Raw genomic sequence first — 13,282 nt, 5'->3', positions numbered from 1 at the left:
GCTTACGGGTCCGCTGATGCAGGGGATTAGTTTTGTTTATCACGTTTTTGCCTTTCTCATATAGAAAGGTTGTGCAATCACTCTGAAAATCATCGACGTAATCCCGGCCCGGAGGGACGAGTGTCATGTCCTATTCGACTCAGTTTGTCGAAATCGGATAAAGTCTGTATGTGTCCGTGTATGTGGGTGTATGTATGTGCGTATGTATCAAGAATGTCACTCATTTTTCTCAGAGATGACATGACCTATTTGCTCTAACTGAAAGGTACAACGTTGTCATCGGCTACTATTGAGTTTTGTGTCGATCGGAATTCCGGTTCCGGAGTTATGGGTTTAAGAGTGCGGTCATACAGAGACTTTCCATATAAACAATAAAAAAAATTGAAAATAGAATTTTAGTTTTTGATGCCAAATGCCTTTTAGGTGCATGAAACGTCGAGATTTGATGCAAACTCGAAAAAAAAAAAATTGACGAAAATTCACTTTTTTGTATTTTGGCACATTTTTGCGATTTTCATATAGAAAGGTTATGTAGAAAATTGTCAACCAACCCGGCCAAATTTTATTTACTGGCGTAAGGTTTCTGGATTTGAACAGGGGCGTAGTTGAGGCTATGTGGAGAGGGGCTACCCTCCCTTTCACTGTTCACAACCCCATTTAAACCTCGCTTAAATCACCCCTCGAACCACCACCCCATCCAGATCTCATACCCCCCCCCCCCTCCAACTCAATTCCATCATCTTTAAACCACCACTATATTACAAGGCATACCAAATTAAGCTCGGGAGTCGCTCTTTCGTGGGCTTTTCACTCTCATCACACACTCACCCTCGCATGACTTAATTAGTTAGAAGATAACATTGAACTAATGCTGATTAGGCTAATTAAGTATGATATTTTTTTGTTTCAAGTGTTTCACCGTCGACACGTAGCTCTTCAAGTTCGTGGCTGGCGAGCCATTGTGTATAAATGCAAAGTTTACTAAGAATGCAATAGAGATTTCCACAATTATATTGAACATAACCAGCCACCGAGCCATAGTTTGGAGAAATGAGAAAGACACAATTGCACCACTAGGTGGATTAAAACAGGCTTTTTTACTATATTAGGCTGATTCCAAACACAATTTTGTCCTATGCTATATTTCTCCTTAGTGTAGAACAATGTTGGTAAAAATTATTTTTTCTCCATTAAGGAGAAAATTGTTTAAAACCATCTTTGCGCGTGAAGAGTTTTTTGGAGCGAACGTTAATCCGACTCTATCTTAGTCCCGTCACTAAGTTAGTGTCGGAACCTGATGAGACGCAGTCGAAAAGCAAATTTCCTAACTAATTCACAATTTGGTACCACCTCACGCTCGGGAAGTACTCAATCTCAATCGACCGACAGCAGCTGTTCTGTATCTAAACATAATTTTACAATTTTGTGTTTATTTGCTTTACCCTTCTTCGTTGCTCCCGCATCATTCCCACCCGAGTAGAAGTATGTGTACCTCCCTAACATAACATAACATCCCAATCACAGAAAGAGAGATGCCTTTTGAGCTGAGCCTGAAGGCATCCATCCTCGAGCGTAAACATATAGCACGCATATTTGTCGGTCTGGCCACGGTTGATGATGACGATGAAATGATTAACCCTGGGGAGTATCCGCGAAGCGGTGTCCGACCGGTCTTGCAGCAGGTCGGTCTCGTCAACAAGTGGACTTCGGCAGTGTTCAAGCTATGTCTGAATTGATGTCGCTTGGCGTGATCCAACTAGAAAATTCGTCCACGATTCAACCCTGATGGTCGGAACCAGGAACGGGGAAAGTCACCATGCGACCGACTGTTGTTATTACCATTGACCAGGATGAGTAATGAATGTTTTTGAGAAATGAGCTGCGGTTTTCGAAGCGGGGGACCACCGTACATTCGGTGGTTTCGGTGCGTTAGGTTTTGATCCCGATGCAAGTCAGTCACAAATGCAGTCCGGCCGGGGCTGCCGACATCATTACACGGCTGAGAAGTGTTTCCACAGGGTTTTCACTAAAACCAAACAGCTGTGCAATTTTCCGGTGACGATACTGATGAAGGCGACTGTTTATTACGCTGTGACGGATTGCTTTCGAAAGCCGGGGCGGGGGGTACACGATTCCCTCGAGTTGGTAGGGATAAATGGAAGAGAAATCGGTCGATTTAAATTAATGACCTTCGGGTGATAGAGGATGCTTTGGCAAGTGGTTCGACGATTCGTCAAACCTGTTATTGATTTCAAATAAAACAAAAAAGTTCTTACTGAAATTGTTTTTTTTTTTCTTTTTTATACCAACAGAGATGACCCACGTTCAGTGTTCTTCAACCAACATCCGGGACCAAGCAAGGACAGTGACCCAAAAGCCAGCAGCAGCGTCGAAGAACCGACCCCTTCTACCTCGTCTGCCTTCGACAGCGGAAGCATGTTGAAACGGCCAACCTTCGCATCCAACACGCCGTCACTGAGTGGATTTGGTAACAGCAAACCAATCGCCAGCTCGTTGGGAGCGTCCAACAATCTCTACCAGGGGCAACCTCCGAGGATCATCGGAAGTACCAGTGCCAATTTCGGAGGGCCTACCGTAATACACCACAAAATATCCATCGAACCTCGGACTACTACGACGGCTACGGCGGACAGTTCAAAAATCACATTCAGGCCTTCGCCAACGAGTAGTACCGCAACGACGACCCCGACCTCGACGGCACCCGGTAGTGGGACCCATCGACCGGTGGAAACGCAAATGCCAAACAATCGGAACAGTTCTAGTGGAGGCGGAAGTGTAGCTCCGGCGGTCGGAGGTGTCACAAATCATGCTGTAAATAGTAGTAATGTTAGTAACAACAGTGCGCCACCTCACGGTGGAAGTGTCGGGAAAAATCACAACAACGGTGAAACGGGAGGAGGAAAAGTGACGCCTCGATTTGCGGCCGTTACTCAGCAATCGATAGGAAGTGCCGCCGCGGGTGTCCAGTTGACCCTGTACGGTTGGCGGAAGAAATGCCTTTACACAGTGATACTGATGCTGATGATAATGATTATCATTAATCTTGCCCTTACGCTGTGGATACTGAAAGTGATGGAGTTCTCGTCGGTAAGTGTTAGGTCGCTTTGATAGATCGATTAGATTAGATTTTGTGTTTCGCCTTCGTCTCATCAGTATTCGACTCTAACTTACTGAGAGGACTAAGCTAATGCCGGACTGGCGCTAGCTCCAAAAACGGTAGTGGGCAAACCCCTAGTCAAGTATGATGTCCAACGTCAATCCGGCGTTTGTTTAGTCGTGTCACTAAGTTAATGTCGGATTCTGATGAGACGAAGTCAAAACGCAAATTCTATAACTAATTTAATTATAGGGTTTTCAACAATTTTCTGTTTAGTGGAGAAAAAATAGTTTTTATCAAAATTGTTCTCCACTAAGAAGAAATATAACACAGTTAAGATATTGTCATCGCAAATGCTATTTAAAGATAATCTCTTGAATGCAACCGATGAAGCGACGAAGAAAAAAAAGGTCACAGAATTCCCAAAGGTTTTCATCCCATATTGCATAGACCAACCAACATTTTTCACAGACCACCAAGCAAACTCGTTCTGAAAAGCTAATCTACTCTAATTCCCCAATCGGTGAATTATTAAATAGGTTCCACTTAAATAGGTGCCTAGGCATTAAGTTAAAAAGAAAAGTTTTTCACCATCCTTTCGTTGCACTGTGGCTCTATCGATGGCATGGATGCACAGTGCTGCGAAGCAACAGGCACAAACTGCAATCCAGAAAGGGGGGGACGGAAATGGGACTTTAGAAGGAAGTGCATCCAGATCCACTGTGAAACTTGATTGTCATACGGTGAGGATCGAATCAACCTACTCTTACTCGTAGTGATGATTCTGATTGTTTATTCGAAGACAATTTTCCATTAACATTAACATGTATGTTATAGACTTGAGAAATTTGAATGGCTGTCTCAGTCAACAAGACACAAAACGAATATTGTTTACTGCCCGACGTTTCGGCCTTCGATGTTGCCCTTCTTCAAAGGGAATAGCGGTCTTTCATTTTTTGTTGAATTGTCGCTGTCCGACTTAGCGGAGGACAGCGACAACTTAACAAAAAAACGAAAGATCGTATTTCCCTTGAAAAAGGCCAACAGTAAAGGCCAAAACGTCGGGCAGTAAACAACATTCGTTTTGTGTCTTGTTGATTGAGACAGCCGTTCAATTTCTCAAGACTAAACCATCCCAGTCTTCATAAATGGTCTAAATAAAATATACAGAATTAGTTATGGAATTTGCGTTTCGACTTCGTCTCATCAGAATCCGACACTAACTTAATGACAGGACTAAACTAACGCCGGATTGACGTTAGCTCCAAAAAATGGAGACACAATTTGTGTTCCTGATCAAATCTCTAGCCAACCGTGATGTCCCGCAAGAAAAGAAGCTCTTCTTAAGCTGATGAGAACTAATCTATTTGAAACATTTGATTTGACTATAGCATAGTTTATAAACCGAACGCTGGCAACACTTCCGATGCAGGTGCACATGCAGCGTGTGTCGGTGGTGAAGCGGAAAAATATCAAAAACAATTTAGGGAAACGGTCTTTGAAATTGCACCACTTCTCGTGCTCGTGCTGGTGGAAGTCGTTGAGGTGAGTCCTACCTCTAGCCACGTGGGAATTTGTGCTGTAATTGGATTTCAAGGTTTATTTACCGCCCCATATCCGGAAGCTCGGAATAGAGATTTTGTTTTTTTTGTGTTTGTGTTTGTTCCCACATTGAGAAGTAAAGGAAGGAATCACAGTTGAGAAGTTATTAATGTCCCTCTAGTAATAGTCTGGACAAGATGAATTTGATATATCGAAGCGAGCAGAGTATCTTGCTTTGGGATTTCAAGTTGGGGGTGTTATTGTTTCGACACTCCACACTGTGTCAAGCCCGGGCTCAAGGTTAAGCATTATCCAGAACAGGGCATTTCGTTAAAACCGAGCTCTTTGGATTTTCTCAAAATGTTTGAAAGGGACGAAAAATCTGTTTATCTCATTGTGCATGTTTGTCACCAATCAATTCGAGTAACCAGAATCAATTGAATTTGCAAAATGATTATTTAGTACAAAACGCTTAGGAACAGCATGATATTTCACATTGTCCAATTTTTGTGGAACTCTGCATGCTGATCAATACCAATGCCGGTCACATCCGAGTGCAGATCTGCTAGGAAAGGAAGGAATGTTAGTCCGATACGTACATGTCGCTGCTAGAGACCGAGCAATCCACTGCATTCTCACATCTATCACGGGAAAGGAAGAGGAACGTTGTTAGTAAATGTGCTTAACAATTTTCTCGTGTAATGATTGGTCAGTAAAGCCGGCTGTCGAGAATATGAACGATTTATCGATTGATGTATTAAGGGACCATTCATAAATTACGTAACGCTTTTAGGGGGGGGGGGTGTACGACAAATTGTGACAAGTTGTGACATAGGGGGGAGGGAGTGTTAACTAGATCGTTACGTAACATGTTTTCATCGAAGAAAAAAAATTTTTTTCTTGGAATTTGTTACGTAACAGGGGAGGGGGGGATGGAAAAATTTGTGACAATTTGTTACATAGGGGGAGGGGGGGGGGGTCAGTTTTGGGCAATTTTTGCGTTACGTAATTTATGAATGGTCCCTGATAAGAAAATTCCACGCACGCGAAATTCTCTCCCCTATGTTGACGTTTGCATTTTTCGTGCATCAGTTTTATAGAACATTTTGTGTCGATTTATCGGTCGACTTCACCATCATGTATAGACACAATCAAACGCATATTATCTCATATACACTTTCAAAATTTCTCATTCCAAATATACAAACGCTCGTGGCCTTCGCGATAACACAAACCTGGTCACAAACGCAAACATGAAATTGTTATCCACACATCCTTACGCCTGCGATCTGGTCAACGTTAAAACACCCTGGTAATTAAGTGAACGTTTTAGCACGTGGTCTCAAACATTAACCTACCGCTTACGCGATCATGAGTCGATCACGTCCGGAAGTATCTACCCTCGGCAGCCTAGCAGCCTAGCCTCATGCCTTCAGTTGAACCAATCAAAAAATTACGCTCATATTCACTAGACAACACCTTCCATGGCGACATGACCAGAAACTCTAGTGATATCTTCTAGTATCTGAGCCGCACACTGAAAATTAAGTATCAGATTCACGATCCGCACGCGTTCATTCAAGAACGCACGCAAATATGCAAATGGGGATACGGGTATAAAATCAAACTTATACACGTTAACACACGCGATAAAAACGTTAACATACAAACGCTCGAGTCCTTCGCGATCATCCACGCACACCAAGACCCGCCATCTCGCGAACAGGACAACACCCCGGTGACTAAGTGAACGTTATAGCACTTATAAATTTTTAAACGCGTGGTGAAAGTGTAAACTTACAAACGCCCGTGTTCGTGCGGTCGTGAATCGGTTACGTCCGGACGTCCATACTACCGGCCCTAGCAGCCTAAGTCCATGCCTTCAGTTGAACCAATAAAAAAAAGTAACGCTCATATCCACTAGACAACACGTTCCATGGTGATATAACCGAGAACTCTAGTGATACTCTTTTCTAGTTTCTAAACCGCACACTAAAATTTAAGTATCAGATTCACAGTCCGCGCGCTATCATCCAAGAGCACACGCGAATATACGAATAGACATACAATTATAAAATCGTATTTTTAAATCCGAAGTTACCTACACATTAGCACACGCGACATGCAAACGCACGTTAACATACAAATGCTCGAGCTGCTCGCGATCATCCACGCACAGCTACGTCCAACATTTCGCTAACGCACAAAAACGCCCCGACGATTTGGTGAACACTTATATGTAATCGGATCAATGCGGTCACAAGCGCGAACAATAATACGCACATTGCCACGCGATCGTAAAGTCCCTACGCCCGCCCATCTGAATTGTACGCTGAATTGTGATCACGATGTGATCAAAATCACGGCAAGCTACAATTGGTCTGAAGCACTGTGCTAGTGAGTGACATTTCCCGTCTCGGCTGCAATTGTAGCGATTATGACAGGGAGTAGGAGTAACAGTGGGTATATGATTATTGAAACAAAAGAAATGAACATACTGAAAAAAAGATATGAAATGCGCAAATAAAAAAAGAAAAGCACGAAACGAATAAAAAATCAAATTGAATAAAATAATACCATTAATAAAAACCGACTTAATTCACCTATCAGTGAGATGTGACATTTCTTATAAATATATCTGCTGGAACATTCATTAGTTTGCAGAACTCATGCTAAGTAGGCACTAAACTATAGAAGGGATGAAAACAGTTTCGAGTCCTGCACGAGTAAAACTTCGAATAAAATTCGCAACATATAGAAAATCAATAAAGTAATAAAATAAAAAAATTATATGACACGAAGATATGGACCTTTTAATTTCTTTGTATTATCATATATACTTATTGCCGAATTGATAAAAAAGAACGATTCATATAAATCAAACTCATAAAATAAATAAGTCAAAAAAAATCTGACTGAACACAATTGTTAAGATTTATGAAATGAATAAAATGATTAAAATGTATGAATTAAAAAAAGAAGGAAGTGCATAAAATGTAAACAGTGAACAAAATTAGTTAAACGAATGATATGAATAAAATGCATGAAATTAATAAACTAAAAAAATGAATACAAAGAATAAAATGAATGAAATAGATGAAATGGAAAAACTAACTAAAATTAACAAAAAGCATGAAAAGAACACTGAATGAAGTAAATGATTAAAATAAAATGATTTTGATATTTCAAATAAGTCAAATATTTTAAATGAATAAAATAAACAAAATAAATAAAATCTATGAAATGAACAAAACTGAAAAATATGAGTATAATTTATAAATTTAAAAAATATATAATGAAGTTAATGAAAAGCCCGAATCAGATGAATTTGAAAACTATCTTTTTCGAAAAGTTATGAAATGTTTATGAAAATTCCATTATTTGAGCAATTGTTCACCAGCATTTGCAGAAGTAGCTAATTACAATGCACTTTTTAGTGTTTCATTATTTTCTGTTTTCACCTATACGTTTCGATTATCCTGTTTTTTTTTGTTCGCACTAAGTACTTACCAGAGATGCTAGTGACGTGGATCCTAGATATTGACCGATCTGATTTTTTCACCTTAGAAAATCTCACCGACCTCGGCTGGGATTGAACCCAGCCTCGTTGGGGTAAGTGACGGTCACACTTACCACTCAATCACCGCACCGCCAGAGCCGGCTTAGTTTGTAAATGGTGTGAAATAAATCAAATTAATAAATGGATACCATTAGTAAAATAAGAATTATTCATAATATATAAGATATGAAAGCAGTGAATAAAAATTATTAAAAAAATGGATGAATGGAATTTAAAAAATTAATGAAATGAAGTAAACGATGAACTTAAGGACCCTGTCTTAAGTGCAGAATGGAACGGCCATGTCCTATTAGTTCATCGCACTGTTGCCCCTCGGTGCTAATGTATTTGTGTAATTAGAGGTGCACGACGTTAGGTATAATAGACGGTTGGTATAATTCACGAAAATATAAATGTAATCGCAAGGCTTGAAGAAATTGGAGATATTATAACATTACGTTTGTTTTTGCGAAATGAAAAACACCATGCGTAATATTTATCCATTACAAGTGTAGAATTCTTTCATGTATTGGATGAACTGAATGCTTCCTTCATTTAAGTGAACATTTTTGGTTCTAGAACAGTTCAAGCCTATTAGATCTGTTACCAATACAATTGTATCCAAATATTGAAAAATAAAGTAAAATAATGGACAGCATCTACATTAAGCTAGGCATGTTACGTTTGTGACGATAATTTTTGTTTTGTTTCGGTAACTCATCACAGTACACGAACAAAACTCTCCCTCGTATCAGACAGTTCCGTAGTTATACCTTTGATAGTCTCAAGAATATAATCGTTAAACTGGATAATATGGGAGATAATCAATATAAAAGCAGCAATATTCGTATACTCGTCGGATAAATAATAAAATGCATCATTCTTTCTTTCATGAGCTGTTCTTTAAGGCATATATTTTTTTTCTTGGACGATTGAACCATGCATGTATGTAAGAACCAATCTAAGCTATTGAACGTCATTTATACCTAAATGCAAATGGGAATGATTTTAAAAAAGAGTGTTGAAACCATTTTAGTCACGGGCAATTTATCGGTTATACGACGAGAAATTCACGCAAGTTGAATTTTCGCATGCCAAGTATTTGGTCTGCTTCTTTTATTCGAGCAAAAATTTCTGTAAGTATTTACAGTACAAAAAAAACCTGTTGATCGAGTTTGATCAGCTTCCAGGGTAACTCTACAACATCAAAAGAATACCACCCGAGGCCATCACCGCCAATAAATAAGTTCCATTAAGTAATATATGATCATTTATGTCTAACGTCCATTATGCCAATCGTCATTATGCCTAACGTAAATTATGCCTAACATACGTATGTCAAACATTCGCATGCCTAACGTATTTATGCTTAATGGGGTGCTCCCTGTAATAAGGTGTTATAAACTTTGTCAATCAAATGATCCTGACCCAAATGTTTGTCTATTCAGACTAAGCCATTCACAACCTACATAAAAACAAAAATGATATCACTACATTTTCTAGTTATTTCAACCTATTCACGTGATATTAATTGAATACTGAAGTGATTCCAAGATTTTCAGATCTAACACTTCATTCTAGGAAGTAAACTTTTTATAGTTGTTATTTTTCACAAACACTCGAGCTTAATGTAGTGACCGGGCTAAGCCTTAATGGACCATTCATTGTCATGATTAATTATTTTACATGTACACTAACATAATTTTTTTTGTTTCTACTTTGCTGAAGACGCTCAGAGTTTAATTTCGTATATAGACACTTTACAGGTAACCAATAAGCATGCTAATTGTGTCTTAATCGATCGCGAAGGGCTCGAGCGTTTGTATGTTAACGTGTTCGTCACGTGTGCTAGCTTGTGTGTAATTTCGTGTGTATAAATTCGATTTTATAACCATGTAGCCATTCGCTTATTTGCTTGTTTTTTGGGTTGATCGCGGGAACCGTGAATCTGATACTTAATTTTCAATGTGGTTCGTATGTTCGTTTTTGTGACCAGTGCTCTAGTATCGCGTAGAGCTCGAGCGATTGTATGTTAACGGGTTTGATGGTGAGGGTGTGTGTCACGTATATGTATCTTTGCATGTATAAATTCGTTTGTGTAAGCAAGCGATGTAATCGCTTGCATATTCGTGTGGCCCTCTGAATGTTTACGCGATCCGTGGTTATGAGCGTACGGTGAGTTTGTCCATATCACTGAAGTATCCGGTCATGATCCCCTGAGACTTCCAATGTTTGTTTTTATACGAAGATTGAAGACATGGACCAGTGCACGTGACCGACTCATAATAGTGTGGGGACGGGGGTTAGTATAATAGCACAACGTTTCATATTCGTAAGTGCTTACATATTGATTTGATTACCTGAGCGTTTTTATGTATGGGAGGTGTGCACGAATGATTCCGATTACATGTTCGCATCCGTGACCAGTTTTGCATTATCGCGAAGGACATGAGTGTTTCTATGTCAACCTGTTTAATCGCGTGGGCGATTTTATGTTGCAGTTGATAGCGCACAACTTGTCGCGTTTGGATTCGGTTATGAAACCGAGTAACCGTTTGCATAGTCGCGTAAGCTTTAGCGTAAGCAAAGAAATTACTCAAAATATTTAAATGCGCTTATTTTTATTTTGTTAGTGAACTCTGTTTCTTAATTTTTTAAAATTTATGTACAATCTTGACCAATGTATGTAACCGCAACTCCGCAAAAATTACACCCGACTTTGTGGCAACCTTTCTCCGGTTCGAGTTGTTAAAACTGGAAAAGAGCGATATTTCAAAAATTGTTATTCCATTGGCTATAGCTCAACATGAGCTTTTTAATTAATTTAATTAATATTTCGCAAATTTATAAATGTTAGCACCATAATGTTTCTCTCTCTCCATTTTTTACTTAAAATATGTTGTATAAACGAAAAAACCCAAAAAAATTCATGTCAAGCCATAGCGACACTTTTGCTGATTAAATGAAAACTCAAACTCCCGATATTCTAAATATTTTAGAGAGAAGCTTGCCAACCCTAGCAAAAAAAACGACCGTCTTAATCGCCGTTTGGGACCGGGTTTGTATTAGCGACAAACGCTCGAGCGTTTGTATGTTATTGCTCGTGTTTTTTTTAGCGCCTGACGTTTGCAAATCGCACATGCTAGCGCATTTCGTGTATACTAATGAGCGTCTATAGCCGTGTGATTGAGTTTCGTCAAAAAAGAAACAGCAAAAGAGGAAACAACGAATTGATATTTATTCAGTAATGGTTGGATTACCGTAAAGCAACTTTGTATTAGTAAGTCAATATGAAAAGTTACAAATAGAATATGAATACCTATTTTCATAGTTGACATTTCAAATTGAGCTTCACGTGTAAACTGGTATTAATTGTTGGTAGTTGATGCACTGAGTTTATTCAAACTGATACATTGTAATAGTGCTTGAAGATGTTTGCAATGCCGTCAAACCAATCAGCCTAGGGGACGAAAAAAACGCTTAAATAGCAGCATATAAAAGCATACCGTTGATTAATCGAAAGCTGAAAATGACAACTTGATTATTTGGGCGCCGTTTAAGAAATGGAAACATGATTAATTTTGCTTCTCATTCCCGCCTTTTTTAGCAATTCAAATATCTTTGCTCGGAGTGCAAGGGGACTTACTGGAAGATCCGAATGTTAAGAAGATTTCATTTCCCTGCAATCGCCGGATTCTCTCCGTAGCGGTCCTAGTCCGTCCAAATGTATTTGTAATCAGGTAACAGTGGATCGAGTTCGCTAGGAGAATGCCAGTTTGAAAATTGGTTGAAAATGCAAAATTCTCTCGGAGCAGAGAGGTTCATCTAACAGCTGTTCTCTCTCAGACAATGTTTGGCGGTTTCCTAAACATTCGATCACCGTCGAATATAAGTCTATTAGATGGCTAGGCACAAGAAATTTTATTGCAAACTCGCGGCGTTATGTGAGTGTTTGTATGTTGATGAGCATACAACGTGACTTATACGATGGAAGAGGGAATGTCGCCTAGTTTAGTGTACGAAGTGCCTGCAAAAAAACTTGTTTTTTTTTGTAATGATTCGATGCGTTCTTCGTACAGGACAGTGTACAGATTCTATACTATGCTGCAATATTCCGAAATTGGTCTGACGTATGCGTTGCTTAATGATTTAATTGATCAAGAGGCATCTATTTTCTGTCACCTCTTACGACTTCAGTGAATCGATTCTTGTAAGATAATTGAACCGCCGAATACCAGGCGACTTCTAGGTTTGTCCAGCGAAAGAGAATACACTGTTATCTACCTTCTAATAGACCGAAGCCACCATATAAAATAATTATCAATATAAGCAAACGCACAATAGTATGATGAGGCTATAACCTGGACCTTTTTTTACTACCACGAACAAATACCAAATCTTCGTCGCCTATGTAGAACGCTGACTCCACACGTACAAATGACTCATTTAAGATGTTCCATTAATTCCGTATCCACCAGTGCCGGTGGTGGCCAGAACCCACCAAACCAAGGTCCATTTAGTTTTACAACTTTCGCTTAATTTAACCCGCAAACGCCGATTCACCGATTCACCCCATTGCATTGTCCCATAGATTCACTCAGCCAGTCAATTGCTACTAATCACTCCTATAAACACCCCCTGTCACTGTACACCACCACCACCACCACCAACCGGAGCAATCACGCCATCCCTTTTTTCCGCTTTCTTATCACTTGCTCAGGGCAGGGGCTGGATGGGATGGTCCTGCACACCAGGCAGCAGTTTTCCGATTTTTTCTTCTCGATCCATTTTACTCTACTGACTGACTGTAAATGGGGAAGGGAGAACTAAACAACAGATATCACAAACCGATTACCGATTCCCATTTGATTGGATTGGTTTGCCCTTCTGGGTCGGAACTCGGGACGTATTCTGTCATCTGTCTTGTGGCACTGTTGGAAAAAGGGACGATTTTTTTTCTAACTTGAAAATATTTATTAAAATCAAAACTCGTTTATAAAGTAAGAACAAGTTAGCTGTTTGGCCTACTTTGTTTGCGACGTAAATTACGGCTAACTACCACC

The 13,282-nt window shown here is 39.6% G+C and overlaps 1 protein-coding gene across 3 annotated transcripts in view; it reads left to right on the top strand.

The window, feature by feature from the left end:
• The window catches only part of LOC131684730 (uncharacterized), a 654,472-nt gene that overhangs the window by 620,683 nt on the left and 20,507 nt on the right, over positions 1-13,282 (top strand). For all 3 annotated transcript variants that reach the window (XM_058967861.1, XM_058967869.1, XM_058967853.1), the window contains exon 4: positions 2,313-3,108. In XM_058967861.1, coding sequence (XP_058823844.1) covers positions 2,313-3,108 — 796 coding nt within the window. The remainder of the gene's footprint in view (positions 1-2,312; positions 3,109-13,282) is intronic.

This window comes from Topomyia yanbarensis, chromosome 1, assembly GCF_030247195.1.
Source record: "Topomyia yanbarensis strain Yona2022 chromosome 1, ASM3024719v1, whole genome shotgun sequence".
NCBI classification, from domain to species: domain Eukaryota; kingdom Metazoa; phylum Arthropoda; class Insecta; order Diptera; family Culicidae; genus Topomyia; species Topomyia yanbarensis.
The sequence above is the reverse complement of the archived record's forward strand: the minus strand, read 5'-3'. Positions and strand labels throughout refer to the sequence as shown.